This window comes from Leptonychotes weddellii, chromosome 10, assembly GCF_054177405.1.
Source record: "Leptonychotes weddellii isolate Sample4059 chromosome 10, ASM5417740v2, whole genome shotgun sequence".
Classification (NCBI taxonomy): Eukaryota; Metazoa; Chordata; class Mammalia; order Carnivora; family Phocidae; genus Leptonychotes; species Leptonychotes weddellii.
In genome coordinates this window covers 117,606,091-117,624,387 of record NC_138378.1, presented here as the reverse complement: position 1 = coordinate 117,624,387, position 18,297 = coordinate 117,606,091, and the positions used below count along the sequence as shown (strand labels likewise).

Genomic DNA, 18,297 nt, shown 5'->3' with positions numbered 1-18,297 from the left:
TGTCAAAGGGAAATCATCTCTATATTTACTACTCTAACAGAAGAATTTTTAAAACACTAAAAAACCACCTGCTTTAACAGCAGAAGGCAGCCATGCCATCTTCACATAAGATTCAGAGGTCCCTCGTTGTGTTTGCCGTCATGTTAAAAGCAGCTGCTGTCCTTTGTAGGGTCAAGTAACCACCTCTTCAGGATCCCCACTTTAAGGCTTCTCCCTGAGTACAGAATCTGGTCTTTGGTGACCAGAACACACTCTTGATTCCTTCCTAGAGACCGGCAAGTAATCTTATGTTCCTTAAGAAAACGCCACTGTCCCTGGGAAGTCCGGGCTGGCTGAGTGATCTACCCTGCCTTTCTGACCAGGTGTCCTCTCAGCCGGGACAAAGAGACCGCACTGAGTTACAAATATAATAAAAGTCATGAGGGATTTCGTGTGTTCTTTTATGAAGCCTTATTCAAAGAAAAAAATGGAAAGGAGCTTAGCTGTATTCACTAGACACAAATAGTGACACTGATACATGAAGTCACTCCATTCTTTCCTGTTCTCACTTTGTTTACAGATGACTGAAAGGAACCAAACCACCCAGCTATTGTTCAGCTTTAAAAAAAAAAAAAAAAAATCCAACTTTTGCTCCCACACCTGGTTCAGTAACATAAAGTCACTTAATTGTTCTTCTCAAAGTTGACTCAAATGTACAAATAAAATTGGGTTTTGGCTGTTGGCATTAAGCAAGATTATTTTATCTTTCAAAATGTAGACTTTTATAATTTACATCGAGATTTAAGACCTTTAGATTTTAGTTCAAAATATCATCTGATTAGTAGTCCCCCACCTCAGCCTCTCCTAGTAAGTCAATCAATTTGCATAAACTTAAAGCTTTTAATAACATCAGGAACTACATCTGGCAGACAATGTAATGACAGAATCTTGGGAGCAACTGAGAAAGATAATTATCCACAAAAAAATACATCCAGATTTCAGCCTGTTCTCTATGCTACTAAAACCAGGACTCTGAAAAAAAACAAATGTTTGGAAAAGGCTTCACATCACCCCTACCAGTTCCCAATTCAAAGATCTTGGGCCCCTACCAAGAAGATTAGGAACCTGTCACTCCCTGTTCCTCAGGGGCTGCATTTTAATATAGGGTCCTGACCTCCCTCCCCACCCACACAAAAGACCACTCAGCTTTCTTCTATTAAACTTCAGAGTGAAAAATTTATAGGAGGAAAGCGGGGGAAAAAAAGTGATTCAATTAATTCTTCAAAGCTCCTAAAAGCAATAGAAAGACTGTCAATTACAGTTTTCCATCATCCATATTTTGTCTCATAATACCAAAGATCTAAAAAGTAGGAATAGGAAGAAGACACCCCCAGAGCTGAGTAAAAGCTGAGCTGGTCAGGGCTTCTCAGACACTGGGACCTGGAAGAAGAGGAACAGACTTCAGTCTGCCTTTGGCTGTAGGTTTGAGAAAATGGTCAGCTCATGAGCAGAGGCCATTCAGATACACATCCCAGTCACCAATGCTGTCTGGCCAGATTCTGAGGACACAAAATCGAATACAGCTCAGTCCCTGTCCTCTCAGGTTCCAAGTCCAGTAAGGGAGGTGAGTGCATACCAGATAACACACACCTGCACCCGCCCCACACCACCCAAGCGGCTCTGTGTATCACTAAACCTGATACTCATGTACTTTCACATTTTAGCATCTCTGAAATCAAGAATGCTCTCCCAACTGACAGCAAGCAATCCTCGTTAGTGGTAGATAAAACAATAGCATATCTTACAATCACTGACATTTTACACTTAATGGAATACAGTATACCTCATCTACGAGGTAGGAATTATTATTAATCCTAATGTACAAATGAGGAAACTGAGGCTAGAGAGGCTAAGTAACTCAGGGGTGCCTGGGCATCAGACTGTTAATTTCAGCTCAGGTCAAGATCTCAGGGTCATGGGATCAAGGCCTACGTTGGGCTCCATGCTCAGTGGGGCTTCTGTTTGCGATTCTTTCCCCCTCCCTTCCCCCCTCTCGTGCTCGCTCTCTCTGAAATAAATAAATCTTAAAAAAAAAAAAAAAAAGGGAGAGAGAGAAGCTAAGGAACTCAGTGTGACCCAGCCAGCAAGCGGGTGCGCAGGATGGGGCGGTGTGCCTCTCTAGCTGGGATCTCAACCACAGCGTGGCTCCACCTGTGAACAAATTTGTCCAGCACAATATGTGATATACAGGAGCCGTACAAGGTGAGACTGACTACTTCTAGCAGGAAGGGGAGAAGGGGGAAGGGCCTGGGCCCCCGAGGTCACACCCTGCAGGACCAGCAGGAATGCATGTTGGGGTGGGGGGCTCCCGGCAAACACAAAGGGACCAAGTGTAAAACAGCAGAGTGTGTGTTCAGAACTACAAATGGCCCATTATGGCTGGGCCTGTCAGAGTTGAGGAGTGAGAGCGGTAACCGAGGGAGGAAAGGAAGGCAGGGCAAAGGCACAAAGGCACAAAGGCACTGCCAAGCTGCCAAGCTAAAGGGAGCCCGTGCACAGTCCAGAGCAAAAGAGAGCCACGGTCAGGCAGACATTTTAACAGCCCATCGGGGCAGCAGAGCAGAGGCCAGACTCACGTGCACGGCCCCTGGGCAGCCGTGGACTTGAGGCATCGGGAGGGAGGGAACAGCAGCAGCTAACGAGGCTCACTACACGGCAGTTGCTGTTTTACTTGCCTACAAATGTCTAAACTTCAAAACAACCCAAGAGGAAACCGAAGCACCAAGAGTTCCTAGTAACGGCTAGACGTGGAAGGGACAGGGAGCAGCAAGGACCCCCTCCCATACCTGCCTTGGCTGCCCCGCTGCCAGAGAGAGCGTCAGCAAGGAAGAAGAGAGCTGAGGCCCAAGAAGTGTTTGGTTCCACATGTGGGCTGGGTGTGGAATGAACGGGACGAGGGAGGGGACGGCATCCTTCTCTGTCTGGGAAGGACCACGTGCAGACCGCCAGCTCACATCTCCTCCTTGCCAGGGCCGTTCCCCTCCGCTTCCTCCTTCCTGCTACCCCTTCTAACACCTAACCCTGCATCTTTAAGGATGATCTCCCGAGGATTATCTTCATCTCTGTCCCGGAACTTTTAATTATGAACTTACGTTGTCTGCTAAGTGTGAGACTATAGAGATAAGGTGAATGGACTTAAAGGTCACTGAAATTCAGAGTAATCTTTGAAAAGAATGGGAAACAAAACTGAAAAACATCCATTAAAATAATTTGCAAGAACATAAAGACTTAGGTGAAATAAGAAATCAGGCATCCATAGTAGCCCCGTGTGGCTCTCTCTCAAACACCTGGCTGCCCGAGTACATTAAAGATCTGTGTCCACCCCAGCCTGGACGTTTGCCTGGTGGTGTGTGTAATGATGAAGAGGTTGTGAGAAAGCTAGAGAAAAACAGAAAGCGAGGTCAGGAAGACACTGACCAGGAGAACCAGGGACAGCGGAGTGGAGACTTCACGGTTTCTGGGCTCTGGATGCATGTGTCTGTCATTTCCTGTACCACCAGGCAGGCGGCCCATCGTGGACTGAGCCAGGGGGAGCAAGGGAGTACATAAGCACAGAGACAGAAGGCTGTGCTCTCTGAGGGTTCCAGAACTTACAGATTTCAGAAGCAGAACGGCACCAGGCAAGTGGACAGCGAGAGCACAAACATAAAGAACACTGGCGAGGAGCTCAGATGTTTTCGTTGACAGCGGCTGGGTGAGAGCTCCACAAAGCCCACACGGGAGGCATGAAAGAATCCTAAAGAGGCTGCTCTCAGATTTTTCGGTCTCAGGATCCTGTACCCACTTAAAAATTATTGAGGAAACCAAAGAAGCATAACCCGCATAAACAAGAGCCACTGGTCTCTACCACACTAGAATAAAACTGAGAATTTTAAAAATATTTAATTCAAAAGTAATGATAAACCTAGTACATGCCAATATAAACAACACTTTTAGGAAAAATATATTTTCTAAGTATATTTAAAAAACAGTTAATGAGAAGAGGGGCAATGTTTTACACTTGTGCAAGTCTCCTTCACGTCTGACTTAACAGAAGATAGCTGAACTCACAAATGCTCTAATGCAGTCTCACCCAGCATGCAGTCTCTGGAGAAAGCCCCACTGTCTACCCATGAGAGAATGAAAATGAAAAAGGCAAATAATGTCTAAATGTCACTATGGAAATAGTTTTGACCTTTCCACCTCCTAGAAGGACCTCAGGGACTCCCAGGGGTCTCTGGACCACACTTTGCTAACTATGATCTAGAGGAGGGCAGACCATGGTGATCAGGAGAGACAAAAGACAGAACATGCAGGTAAGCCCCCAGACTGGAAAATCGTGAGGGGAGGTGGGAGAACATCTGCCTCACGTCAGCAGACATAAACATTCAATCAGATGTCACATTCTGCTGGCACTCTTTTTGTTTCATTGCTTGTGGAGGTGGAGGGGTGCGACGTATCAGAATCGTGATCTCATTCCCCTAAATTCTGATATAATCTCTCCCTTTACGCCCAAGAGGTGAGAATTCCTGGTATGGAAAACATATTGCTAATAAAAGTATGTTCTGTTAGGTATTGGGGGTAAGAAGAATGATTTACTTACAGAAGCCACCAAATGAAGTGCAGGTAAATTAAGAACCTAACCCCAGAGGGGCACCTGGGTGGCACAGTCGGTTAAGCATCCAACTCGGCTTTGGCTCAGGTCACGATATCAAGCCCTGCATTGGGCTCCACGCTCAGCACAGAATCTGCTTGAGATTCTCTCTCCCTCTGCCCCTCCCGCTCGTGCTCCCTCTCTCTAAAATAAGTAAATCTTAAAAAAAAAAAAAAAATTACCCAAGATTTAGAATTACAAGTTTTAGCTTCCCAATACAGTGTTCAAACTAAGATTAATTTATATTACTTGTATGCACACCAAATAACAAGGAAGGAAAACAACCCCGAAATAAAAGGGGTGGGACACTGATTGTTTCCCATAGAAAATCCGCACATTGGTATGGCTGGGGAGGAGCTGAGCTAGTGGCTGGGTGCATGGGCTCTGGTACTGAACAGGTTTGGTTTCAAACTCTGGGCCTGCTGAGGACTAGTTGTATGGACCTGGGGCAGGTGCACAGCTCTCAACCGTGAAGCTGAGAGAACAGGCTTCCAGCACTGGGCAGTCGTGACGACCACATGGAAATTCACTTCAGCATTTGATGTGTATCTGACATAGAATTTGGATTTCATAAATGTTGGCTATTAATGGTAATTTAGCTATTACCACGACTACATTATTGATTAATGTTCTATTGTCCTTCAGGGAGTTTATACTATTCACCTCTTAACTTTTATCCTTCTCTTTCGTTGGATTTTTTTTTTTTTTCAAACCTTTAAGTCTGTTTTCTAAACATTTTAGCGCTCTCATGTTTAAGAAAAAAGCTTTGCATAGTAATCTAAGAGACAGCTTTCTAATCACTTGAATTTTAAAAGGAAATTGTTCCAACCATAGGAGTTCCAGACAAGAGTTTCCAAAACTCTGAAAGGCAAATTGTGCCTAGCCCATCCCAATCCTCTCTTCTTCCCAAGACAAGTCATGCTAAGGGCACATCCTCTGTGATAACCGCAAGATTAATTTCTAGGCCAGGAAAAGACTTGTAATCCCATCTCTTTCCGGTCTTCATTAAATGAAAGCTCAGTTTTCACTGTGAAAAACAGATGCCCGCGCTCACCCACCATCATACCCTTTCACCAAAATGCCTGGCCGTGTTCTGGGTCATCAGGTAGGTCTTCTATTACCATCTGTCTATCTTTCCATAACTGCTCGAAATATGAATTATTTAGTAAGCTAGCAACAAGTAGGAGGAGGTCAGTACTTTTTCCCTACACAAATTATCTAAAAGCATTTTAAAATTCTATTTCTCATCAAGTGACATTAAAACAGCATTTTAGAATCTATATTTATTATGTATTTTAGTAAATATCGACCTGAAGTACAGCACTTACAAAAGTCTGAACAAGTTTAAAGAATGGGAGAGGTTTTAGAGATTAAAATCACTGTTATTCGGGTATTTATTTAAAGGTTAAAGCATTTTTAAAAGACCCCAACACTTCATTCTAATGAAGACTAAGAGAAAGCCAGTCAAAATACAATGACTCAATGGTGCTTGTTACCCTTTCAAAAAATAAACAGGATCTGTATGCTGTCCGGTAAACAGCTGAAAATCTTCTAAAGACCGCAACAACAAATCTTTAAAGGAATGCTGGTACATAATCTAACAACATACATGAATTTCACAGACTTCCATGCCTGACAGTTACTGGTTCTGTGACTGTGTTCAAGTGAACTGACCTCTGGGACCTTAGGAACACCTCCTAAGCAGGCCTGTTGGGACAGTTAATTGGGATATTTGTAAAAAGCACTCCACAAAGGGACTGGCACCTAGAAGTCCCTCCATCATTTAAATGCCAAAGTCAGAGTCCAAGGGCTCTCTTAAATCATACTGCTTCTAACATTGTGAAGACAAAACTCACACATGTGAACAGGTTACTATAAGGATACACCACAGGTACTTCTATCCATTAGCAAGCCCTAATTTTCCAAAACCATTTCCTCACTTCTTACTCAAAAGTTAAGGAGAAGAAGAAAACATCACGAAGTTTTTATTCTCACAAAACTTCGACAAGGACCACATATTTTATGTAAGTGGCATGTGTTATGACATATTACTGAGTGATTTTGCTCATCATCCTAACAGATGGTTATGTGAGTTTTTTAATTTTTCTTTCAACATTCTGGCAAGGATGAAGGTCTTAATGTAAAAGTAAAATTAGTTTCCAGAAGTATCTAAAACCAGAAAATGAGTCCTTACACTTTTCCAATGAAAACTACTCTTCTTTTTAATTATCACAACTATCCAGTTAAATTTTGATAATATATGAATTGTTATCTTCAAAACAAGAAGGATATATCATTTAATTGGATAATATCACCAAAACTCTTTCGTTTTTTAAGTGATTAATTTGGGGTATTAGTTATTAATCTTGACATTTTTAGACAGACCTGCTGTGGCAGAACCTCATTACACAAGTAATCCTTGCAAACTTCTCTGTACTCTAACACATTCAGATGAACAGCATCACCCAAAGTAACAGCTTTATTTACCAAGGCATGATGTGTCAGTCTTATTAGCATCCCTACATTAATATAATCCCCCTACTTTGTATAAAAACCCTCGCTTAATCCTAAGAGGGGAAAAAAAAAAACAAAAAAACTTGCTCAAGGATAACCGAACCCTCCTTAACAGAGAGATCCAGTATACAATTAGAAATAAAATTTAGAATTCAAATACCTCCAAAAGAGACACTATAATTGACTGAATGGCATAAAGGAAACTGAATCATGCCCTTCCCTGAGTACAGGGTTTTATGGAATGATGCTATGTCCTCAAGATTTTTCAGAAATCCAACGGAACCTAAACATCCTATCGCCAAGTAACAGGTTTTCCTCCCTATGAGAATTGAGAATATTCAAAAACCTTAGATCCTAAGCACAATATGCTACAAGGACACTGCATTTTTTTGGAAAAAGGTATCTGCATCTTTGTTCTAAGGAAGAGCAACAGACACATACAAACCTCTGCCTTTGTTGGGGACCCTGTTGGCTCTCATTCCTTTTTTCTCAATCAATTTAGGGCATTTCTTTTTTAATGACTCATTCTCATAATCATCATGCTTAATGCTGAGAAGTAATCTGCAGAGGTAAAAAGCCTGGGCCCTGGGTAAAGGCAGACACACCTAGTTCCAATCCTAGATCCATCACTTACTAAGCCATGTTTCCCTGTGGGATAGGTCTCCCACGCCACCTCCAAAGGCTATTGCTAGGATTAAGTGCCAATGCATGGGCTTTGCACAGTGACTGATACACCATAATTACAGAAGGATTAACTATTATCAAAATAAGATCACATAAAAAATCGATTTTAGAATTACGGTTTTCCAACTGAAATCCGACTTCTGGCAAAACCATACCAAAAGGGCCCGTAACTTTATCCCCAACCACCACAGGGCTTTCAAACACGGTCCACGGAGAGCATACGAGAAAAAAATCTAAGAGTTCAGTTTCCTTCCTGCCACATTTTATTCCCTCTCGTGGGAGCATGAGATTGTTCTCAGTGAAGTTAATATTTTCCCCACAGAGTTCCCGCTGAGCCGCTACCCGCTGCTAATTAACTTCATGAGGACAAATTTTCAAGTGACTTGAGGCTTCTGCCTGCCAGATGGCATTTCCGAGATCATCATTCCTTCCTAGTAGAGTTCGGGCAGTTCCTAATGCCATTTTTGTCTAGGAATCCATATTGTAGGAGTCTCGTTAGAGCTGGCAGTTAATAAGTGGACGTGACCCTGGGCTACCTGCTCCTCGGGGTCTTCCTGGATGGACATCGAGGCCAGGTCAGCTACAGCTGCCTCTTCTTGCCCCAGCCCCACCCCAACACCCAGGACTGCGGCTCTACCGGGAAGAACAAGGAGGAAGTGAGCCGGAAACACAAACAGAATTGCAAGTTATCCCATCAAGCATGACGTTCAAGGCCTATCGCAGGAATGAATGTAAGATTTGGAAATACCAAACCAAAAACATGAAAAAAAAAGACTCAAAAGCAAAAGCCGCAAAATACTCATTCAGAACAGAAAAGATAACCTCACCTACTGAGAGCTTCTATCATCTATATGCTCAACCATGGGATTAAAAAATAAGTAAAAGATCCCTGCCAAGGAGTTCATGTCCTGGGAAGAAGAAAAGATGAGTTACGGTGCACAGTGGCCAGGGTGATGGCCCAGCTCTAACATGACATCAGGAGGAAAAACAGCAAAATACGTGTAACTAAGAATGACCTCTGAGAGCATCTCATGCAGAATTTGAACACCTCTTCGTCTAGCTGAACACTGTATGCAAGCACAAGCACAGCTGGACGCCCCAAGTATGAAGCGGGTGGGCACATGCTCCTTAGCACAGTCACCGGTTTAATCCAATTTAGAGCCAAAAAGGTTAAGTGACTTGGCCAAGGTCCCAAAGCTAATGAAAATTCAGCAGAGTCTGAATTCAAACCCATATATCCAGGACTCCAAACCTCTACTCATCCAGCCAACCACTAAGGCCACCTGGGTGGAAGGCAGAGTTTGCATTCCATCTTCTCCCACGACCTAGCCAGCTGTTAATTTCATCATCAATAAAGGAGGCATCTGAGGGGCGCCTGGGTGACTCAGTCGTTAAGCGTCTGCCTTCGGCTCAGGTCATGGTCCCAGGGTCCTGGGATCGAGCCCCGCATCGGGCTCCCTGCTCAGCGGGAAGCCTGCTTCTCTCCCTCTCCCACTCCCCCTGCTTGTGTTCCCTCTCTCGCTGTGTCTCTGTCAAATAAATAAAAATCTTTAAAAAAAAAAACAAAGGAGACATCTGAGGAAAGTAGGTGTTAATATTTCTCAATTCTTAAAAACATACGTTAGCATAATTTCTCCTTAACACCAAATATCCGTACTCTGTTCCCAACTGTTTTATTCTACTGGACATATAGTAAATGGCTGATACACATACAGCCTGTCCTCATGAAGCTGATTAGCATTCCCAGCTAGACGCTCCCTCCTTCATGCTTCCCCAGCCCTGAGTATATTCTTCTTTTCTAACACTCATCATGGTGTGACTGGTAGTTCAACAGTAAGACAGAGCACGTCCTCATACCCATCACTGGATCCCAGTATCAGCTAACAAATATCTGTTGCATGACTGACTGTCTTAGTATCTCCAACCCAACAGTGCATTTCAGAGGGTGAGGACCACATCTCCATTATCTTTAAGTTTGTGGAAACATTGTGGCACACAAGAAATGTTTGTTCAAACTGGTGGGGAGGCAAGGTGATAGAATGGTAAGTTTAAAACTAATTCCTACCTCTCTGACAATATAACCCCATCCACAGCCTGGCAGCCTGTTGGACAGGTATGATTTTACTGTATATACCTACACCTTTTACATTTTTTATTGAGGTCATCTGTTTTGTTGAAAATTACTTGCCAACTTATAATGAAAATAGTTCAGCTTAACTTCTTTAGGCTAAGGGGATTTTCTACTCTTTCTGTTTTAACCATCCCACATTTCTGCTGTTTGTATTTAGATAATGGCAGTTCCTTTGTGCTGTGTTCCAGAAGTCTGAGAATTTTTAGAACTCAAAACAAGTTTTCCCATAGAAAAGTCAGAAAACAAAAAGCTGACATGAAGGGCGCTGAGGTTCCCACGCCCATCCACAAAGGCTTGTTTTGCACATCTGAGCAGCACAGAGCCCAGCCCCACTGTGCTGCCTTCTCCAGGGAAAAGGCCTTCCTAATTACAGGAGGATGCCCAAAACACATTTCTACTCCTCTTCCTCTTCTGCAGGAGACCCATCCTCCCACTCCCATCCTTTCTGCCCCCCCATTCCACTCTCCCTGGGGACCGAGATCGAGGTAAAGCCCAGCACAGATGTGCAGGTTCGAGAATTAGGTCAGGGACTCTGCCCCAGATAGACGAGGACACGGGGCTACGATAACGGCAGCCCTGAGACGCAGCTCAGGGGCTCTAAAGGAGGCAGGGCCTGGGGCCCTGAAGCAAGAGCTTCGGGAGACGACGGGGAAAGGGCTTGCTGTCATGCAGGAGTCATAGTATCATTCATCCATTTGCTCATTCATTCATTCAACAGACGCCTCATGAGAACTCGTAGGTACTGCACTGTATTCCAAAAACACAACAGACACGACATGTCTGCTGTTTTGCCCCCCAAGAAACATTTGACTATATCTGGAAACGTTCACGGTTGTCACAGCTCAGAGGGGGCGGGGGGAGGAGGCGCTACTCGCACCTAGTGGGTGGAGGCCAGGGACGCCACTCACCATCCTACGGTGCACAGGACAGCCCCCACATCAAAGAATGATCCAGCCCAAGATGTCAGCAGTGCTGAGGCTGAGAAAGCCTGCTTTAAGTAATTTATGACAGCTCTTCTTGAGAACATTATCACAATTTAGAATAATTTTTAATGTAACAGAATTATATTTTGACCTAATTCTATTATAGGGAAATCCATATTGATATGGGAATAAAGAGGAACACTTACTTGTGCATGTTCTCCACTCCTATTATGATCATGATACAGTAGGAAATTCCACTTTGTACAAGAAAATGTAAGGCATACCTATAAAAAGTAAGAGCACTGTTAGAAACGGGTACCCACTCACAGACATCAAGATGAGACCACTGAGGCTACAGAGTGCTCATGGATCACACAGAGCATCTCCAGATAAAAGGTAAGGAATCTAACTTCCAGAGCTTAGAATTCTGTGAACACCTTAGAGGGGGTCCCATATCACAAGCCCCAGAAGAGCTGGAAAAATAAAACGAAACCTCATAAAGGCACACTCAGTTCCCTGACATTCCCCGTCTCCTAGCTACATGGAAGCACTGTGGGGTTATGCAGCTCAAGGATTACAGCTTTTTCCATAACTCAAGGCACAATGGGGAAAAGGAGTAATAAATCTGGATTTCAGAATAGTCCTGCGAGAACATTAGTTATTTGTTTTCCCAAATACCTAAAACTGTTTCTCACAAAGCAACCAAAAGTACCAAATAATAGTATTGACTGAAAACCAGGTACACCCAAATCTGTTTATTCTGAAAGCATGATGGCTCAAATCAAATGATCTTCTAATTCTTCATTTGCAGTCATCCATCTATAAAACATTCTGGCTGAGGTGACACAGAATTTTCTAATGTTCCAATGAGGCAATCCACCATTAAATGAGAGAACTAATTTATCCATTCATATCACAAAATTCAGGCAAACATGATTAGGATTTCTGGTTTTAAACTCAATCCAAACTATCCCTAAGATTATGCATACATGGGCACACAGACATGAACTCACAATTTCCTTTCCCCTTTGATGGCATGAATAATTTATGAAAAAATTTTCAAACCATTGTACACAATTTAAAATATAAATAAGGAACTTAACCTGTGATTAAAATTACTTTTTAAGCTAGTCATTATAGAATAACGGGCATCTCCAATGTGGGAAAGTTACTTAACCTTTTGAATACATTTTTCCATAGAAATATTATAAATAAGAAGGAGGCTCCAAGGCAGGCCCACAGAAGAAACTTATTTAACCCACTGAACAGAGGATGTCAGTCCATCTCTCTCTCTCCCTGTCTAACACACACAACACACACAAAGGAAAACAATGTCGGCCTGGAATACTACTGTAACTAGAAAGTCATGAGAAAGCAGAAAAACATATATGAGTATAAACTAAAACAGAAGGAAGCTTTAAAAACATGATTAAAACACACTTTTCTAATTAATTATCCACCTCCTATTTGTTGCCAGCATTAACAATTCACTAACAGATTTAATGGGGAAATGATGAAGAGGATTACTACATACTTTTAAGGGCTTTATTAATTGAGAGTAGAATTCATTAAAGATACTGGTCTTAAAAAATACTTTTTTTGAGGATTCTTGGGGAAATACTTTTCTCCTCTTGTATGAGTAAATTTCCTTGGAACCACAACAACTCTAGAAGCTACAAGTTTTTTTCTCAAACTGTGTCACGGTTCCTTCTAGACTCCCTTGGCACCACCGTTCAGATGATGTGCTTGGCAATCTTGCGGGGTGCGACATCGCACATTGCCAGCCTCCTGTTGTACCAGCCTTTGTCACTGTGACCGTACAAGTCTGTCCATATGAGGCAGATCTGCGTTCACCTCTGCGTCATTGACCTCCATGACAAGCCTCGAGGTGCTTCTCCACTCATTTATGGCACCTGGTGACTTTCTTCATAATCCCCCCACATGCAGCCACTCCACTTGCTCTCATTAGGAAAAGGAGCAGAATAAATACAGAGAAGCCATGTAGTATTTTTCAGGCTTAAGAGAGAATCCGTGCGGGGTGTTGACTGGGGTATCTGGCACAGTAAGCACTCAACTATGAAGTATGATTAGTAAAGTAGAAATTCAAGATAGGAGGTATCCTAAAGGTCTTTAATCCAACCCTCATCATTTTAGAGTTGAGGAAACTAAGTCCTAAAATCACATACCTGGTTAGTGCCCTAACTGACATTAAAACTCAAGTGGTTTCCTTCGGGAAACTCACCCAAAGGAAACTCACCCACTGGCTGACTCTTCAAGGGGCAGAGTGGGGCGGGACCCACAGACTGTGCATCACGCCTCTCAAGCCACCCGAGGACTTTGAGAAGAAAGTGATCCTTTATCTCAAAACTTCGGGGTTTTTTTAGATAACACATCTTATTTTGAATTTCAAATCACACTAAACACAGGTATAAATTGTATGTTTAGCAAAAAAGAACGCAAGTTTAAAAAGGTGGAGAAACACCTCCCCGCTTGTTGAACGGATCTGTGCGGAGTGTGTGTTTTCTGGCAAGCACCATCCTGGGCACTAGGAATAGAGTCAGCGGGACACAGTCTCTGTCCGCAGAGAGCTTGCAGTGTAGAGGCAGAGACACACAAATAACAGAGTACGTTAATACTGTGTGACAAACACTAAAAAAGAGATTGGATACACAGAAAATTTCCAATCTGGACTGCCACCTGGACTTTGGTAATGACAGATGATAATAATGAAAATGGTCTTGACCCTGGGTGACTTTCCAGGTTCGTAGTGAGCTGGCTATGGCGCTAAGCTCTTCTCTGTAGTACGACACCTTTCAGCTCTCCCCATGATCACTGACTCCCTTTCACAGATGAGAAGGTAGAGCCAAAAGTGTTGGAAGTCCATGTCCAGAGTAACAGAGCTACCTGCCCAAGAAGCCCCGAGCAGAATCCAGGCTGACTCCAGAGTCCAAGCTCTATTCCACTAGCATAGAGCTGTTATCAAAGATAGTTTTACTTTTATCAAAAGATAGTTAAATAAATACTGTTTTACTGTTATCGAAGATAGTTAAATAAATAATTAAAAGTATAAGCAAATTTTGGGGCGCCTGGGTGGCTCAGATGGTTGAGCGTCTGCCTTCGGCTCAGGTCATGATCCTAGGGTCCTGGGATCGAGTCCTGCATCAGGCTCCCTGCTAGGCGGGGAGCCTGCTTCTCCCTCTGCCTCTGCCTCTCTCTCTCTCTGACTCTCATGAATAAATAAATAAAACATTTAAAAAAAAAAAGTATAAGCAAATTCTCAGTTAAAACAAACTTGCAGGTGATGGTTAAAAAAAAAAAAAAGGCCGAGACCAAATAGAAGTAGGTAAAATGATCAATTCTATTTACAGAGTATGAACATATGTCTTCCGAAAGGGAAGTTGTCAAAATCAATAGCAGACATGACTGCCTTTGAGCCTAAAAAACCAGAGTGCTAAACTGCAAATTGAAAGGACACTCTACTTCCCCTACTCATTCCAATTAGCGAAGAGTTATTTAGACCTGGTACAGAGAAGTAAAAAAACATTTCTCTTCCCAAAGAAAGGAATAGAAAACGTTTCTTCTTCAAGGAAAAAAAAAAAAAGATCAGAGAACTCTATTTTTTTTTTTTTCAGAGAACTCTATTTTTAAAAATCCTGGTTCTCACATATGATTTGAAATACTAAGGATTACGTAAGGTCAGGTTCCTCATGGCACTGTGTATAAAGCATCTGAAAAGGCTTCTCAGCAAGAAAACACCTCCTCAGTACAGAGTCCTAAGGAAAGAGAGCATGTTCACCTTCACAGTGCTCTGTGTTGTCCGACTCCAAAAGATACTACTTACATTTCAATTTTCTACTCTGTTTACACTGACCACAACATGAATGGTGTTCCTGGACTTGGCCAATCTGAACTATAAGCCTTCCCCAACCCCTCTTTAAAATGTGTCCCCCAGGGGCACCTGGGTGGTTTACTCAGTTAAACATCCAACTCTTGATTTTGGCTCAGGTCATGAACTTAGGGTCCTGGGATCAAGCCCCATCTTGGGCTTCCCACTCAGCAGGGAGATTGCCTAAGGATTCTCTCTCCCTCTCCCTCTGCCCCTTCCCCTGGTCACATGCATACGCACGCTCTCTCCAATAAATAAATCTTTAAAAATATATTAAAGGGGCGCCTGGGTGGCTCGCTCATTAAGCATCTGCCTTCAGTTCAGGTCATGATCCCAGGGTCCTAGGATCTAGCCCCACATCGGGCTCCCTGCTCTGTGGGAAGCCTGCTTCTCCTTCTCCCACTCCCCCTGCTTGTGTTCCCTCTCTGTGTCTCTCTCAGTCAAATAAATAAATAAATAAAATTTTAAAAAATAAAAAATAGAGCGCCTGGGTGGCTCAGTCGGTTAAGTGTCTGCCTTCAGCTCAGTCATGATCCCAGGGTCCTGGGATCAAGTCCTGCGTCAGGCTACTTGCTCAGCGGGAAGTATGCTTCTCCCTCTGCCTCTGCTCCTTCCCCCTGCTTGTGCTCTCTCATGCTCTCACTCTCTCAAATGAATAAATTTAAAAAATCTTCAAAATAAATAAGTAAAAAATAAAATGTATCCCCTAAATACTGGAGCATTTAAGGGTGAAATATGTAGACTGCGATATAATTTTAATTCAGAAAAATAAGTTGGGGAATAAATAAGAATGGTGAATAAATAAGAATGGTGGAATTTTTAAAACTGTTGAAGCTGGGTAATGGGCATATAAAGGTTCATTATTCTCTGTACATCTCCATTTGAAAAGTTTCATAATAAAAATAGTATATATATATATGTACACACACACACAAAAATCACACACACACTACCCCCTGGTATGATTTATGAGAAATTTAAATAGAATCACCTGGGAAAACTAGGAAAACTTGGATGCTACAAATCTGCTGTCATCAGAAGGAAACAGAAAAGACGGTATGTGGGAATTAAGAGAACAGCTCTAAGTCTCAGGACGAGATACCTACAACTGGCCGTGCCTGTCAGAGGACTGGCCGCGCCTATCAGAGGACTGGCCACGTGGCAATATGGTAGAGGCTGAATAAATGATCCCTGATTGATTTTTTTCATTGGTTTCCAGGAAACATCTGCAATTGCCAGAGCCAAAAATTAGATTAAGAAACGCCAGTATATCCCAACCCTCACAAGAATCAAAAACAACATGCTCGCACAAACACAGAGGCGATATCAAAGTCCTGCAGATCCTACACCCCACAAGAGGAACTACTAAAGCACAGATCCAGCAAGTGCATCCTCCCCTCTCAGGGAATTTTCATCTCAAACAAGAGTCTACAGAAGAGCAAACCTACAAAGCCTTATCTGTGAGCGGGTTAATAGTACAGCAAATGAGCAAACAGCATGAGCTCTCACTTAAAAAGGAAAATTCAGAAGAAATCACAAAGAAGCCCTTCCACTGAGTCTCTGCTGCTTCGCCAAGACTGTGTGCTCTTCTCCTGATTTGCTTCTGTCACCCAACCAGTCACCCGTAACAAACAGGAAGGAGGGTATTTCTGTATTTAGAGCTCGCCGGGAAGCCCTGCAATTAAGAAGGGAGCTAACTGAAGGGAACCCACACACCTGAAGGGTCATAAATGAAGGCTTTCTATCATAAAGAATTCTTCCCCACCAAAAACAAAAAAACCTCTTTTTACTAATGGCAGCATCTAAAAAATGGTAATAGAGTTCTATCACTGGGCTGCACCCAAATGCACAGTAAGAAAATACTACTCTAAGTGGTTTATTTGTCTTGGCATAAAAGATGTGCAAAGTAGGTGAAGAGAACTACTCAGGCCTAAAGGAAATGTTTGTATGTCTTTCTTCTTCATCTGTCCTATTTCATATATTATAAATAGTAAATTGCCCTCTGAGCCCAAACTGAAGAGACAGAGCCCATCCTCCACACTTGATTTTTTTCTATTAAAAACAAAAACATAAAACTTTACACGTAATAGATAATAACAAAACCCACATAATGTATCTTTGTACACATTCAGTCACAAAGACGTCCAAAGTCTTCATTTAAATATAATTAAAATAATTACTTACCATCCAAAGCAAAAAAGTGCAAGATAAAGGCCCAAAAGGGTGGCAACGACATGTCTTATAAAAGAGCTAGTTTTGCTTGAACGTAGATAAGTTCGAAACCAAATGGCTGCTAGCAAGGCAAAGAGTTGGCACACTACAAAGTTGACCTGTAAAGAAAAATTAAAATTTCGTATTAGCAACAGACTTGACTCTTTCATTTGACGCCACATTTAAGTTCTCCGGACAAACACACCAAAGGTATATAAAATTAAGACCTTCCAAGTTTACAAGAGAAACAAAAACAAAAGCAAAAATCGGGGCCTTGGCAGGGGTGACAGCTCCGAGTTCGAAGAGACGGGCGGGTGCACCCTCCCTGTACCACAGGGCCAAGTGGCACCCACCGTGGAAAGGCCTGGAGGGGCACCGGGCAGAACCTGAAGGACACGGGGATGCAGACACAGGAACGGCACGGGGACCCTGTGGTTTAGGGAACGACAAAAATGTGTCTTAATGACGCAGGCGTCCCTCTGACTATTAGAAAAGAACGGCTCTGAGTTCCTCCAAAAGTCCCCTGGGCCAAGATCTGCCAGCATCCCCAAGGGTCTGGTGGAATGCATCCTCCTCCACGTGGAGCTCGCGGCCACTCCCGCAACGGCGGGTCTAGAACCACCACTTAGGCACGGCGGGGACCGGCCGCCTCAGCTCTGGGGGATCTCAAGGACTGGTGCAGGCGGCGAATGGATGAATGACAAGGGCGGAAGGAGCCTTCAGAAAGCAATGAGGAAACACATTTACTCTCAAGTCCATGTCCGTTTTTAATCTTCTTCATGACCCGCAGAAACCCTGCTCTTAACTGTGGGAATGAGGCGCGGGCTGACATCAGTGCAGCTGCTCTTCTCTCCCCTACTACTTCCGCCCTGGCAAAACGAGGCATAAAAGGCTAAGAAGAAGAATCTCTTTGGTACTTATTTGTATTTATTTGAGAGAGAGAATGAGATAGAGAGAGCATGAGAGGGGGGAGGGTCAGAGGGAGAAGCAGACCCCCCGCTGAGCAGGGAGCCCGACGCGGGACTCGATCCTGGGACTCTGGGGTCATGACCTGAGCCAAAGGCAGTCGCCTAACCGACTGAGCTACCCAGGCGCCCAAGTTTCTGAGATTTCTAATTGCCACTCTAGAACTTCTTCATCAGTCTCCCACTACTGATAGAAGTGTTACTAGAAACATACAAAAAAATTAAAAATCTTTTTATAAAATCAAATGATACATGAAAATTCCAAAGATTGATAGAAATCAAGTATGTTAATGGCCAATGATTTAATTTGG

The 18,297-nt window shown here is 43.0% G+C and overlaps 1 protein-coding gene across 5 annotated transcripts in view; it reads right to left on the bottom strand.

Moving 5' to 3' along the window:
* The window catches only part of MBOAT2 (membrane bound glycerophospholipid O-acyltransferase 2), a 116,595-nt gene that overhangs the window by 52,143 nt on the left and 46,155 nt on the right, over positions 1-18,297 (bottom strand). For 3 of the 5 annotated variants that reach the window (XM_081797238.1, XM_081797239.1, XM_081797240.1), the window contains exons 2-3: positions 16,995-17,140; positions 11,131-11,208 (exon numbers count right to left, since the gene is read on the bottom strand). The exons of 1 other annotated variant lie outside the window; for it this stretch is intronic. In XM_081797238.1, the coding sequence (XP_081653364.1) occupies positions 11,131-11,208; positions 16,995-17,140 (224 nt within the window). The remainder of the gene's footprint in view (positions 1-11,130; positions 11,209-16,994; positions 17,141-18,297) is intronic. One more of the 5 variants, XM_081797241.1, reaches the window with a different exon arrangement.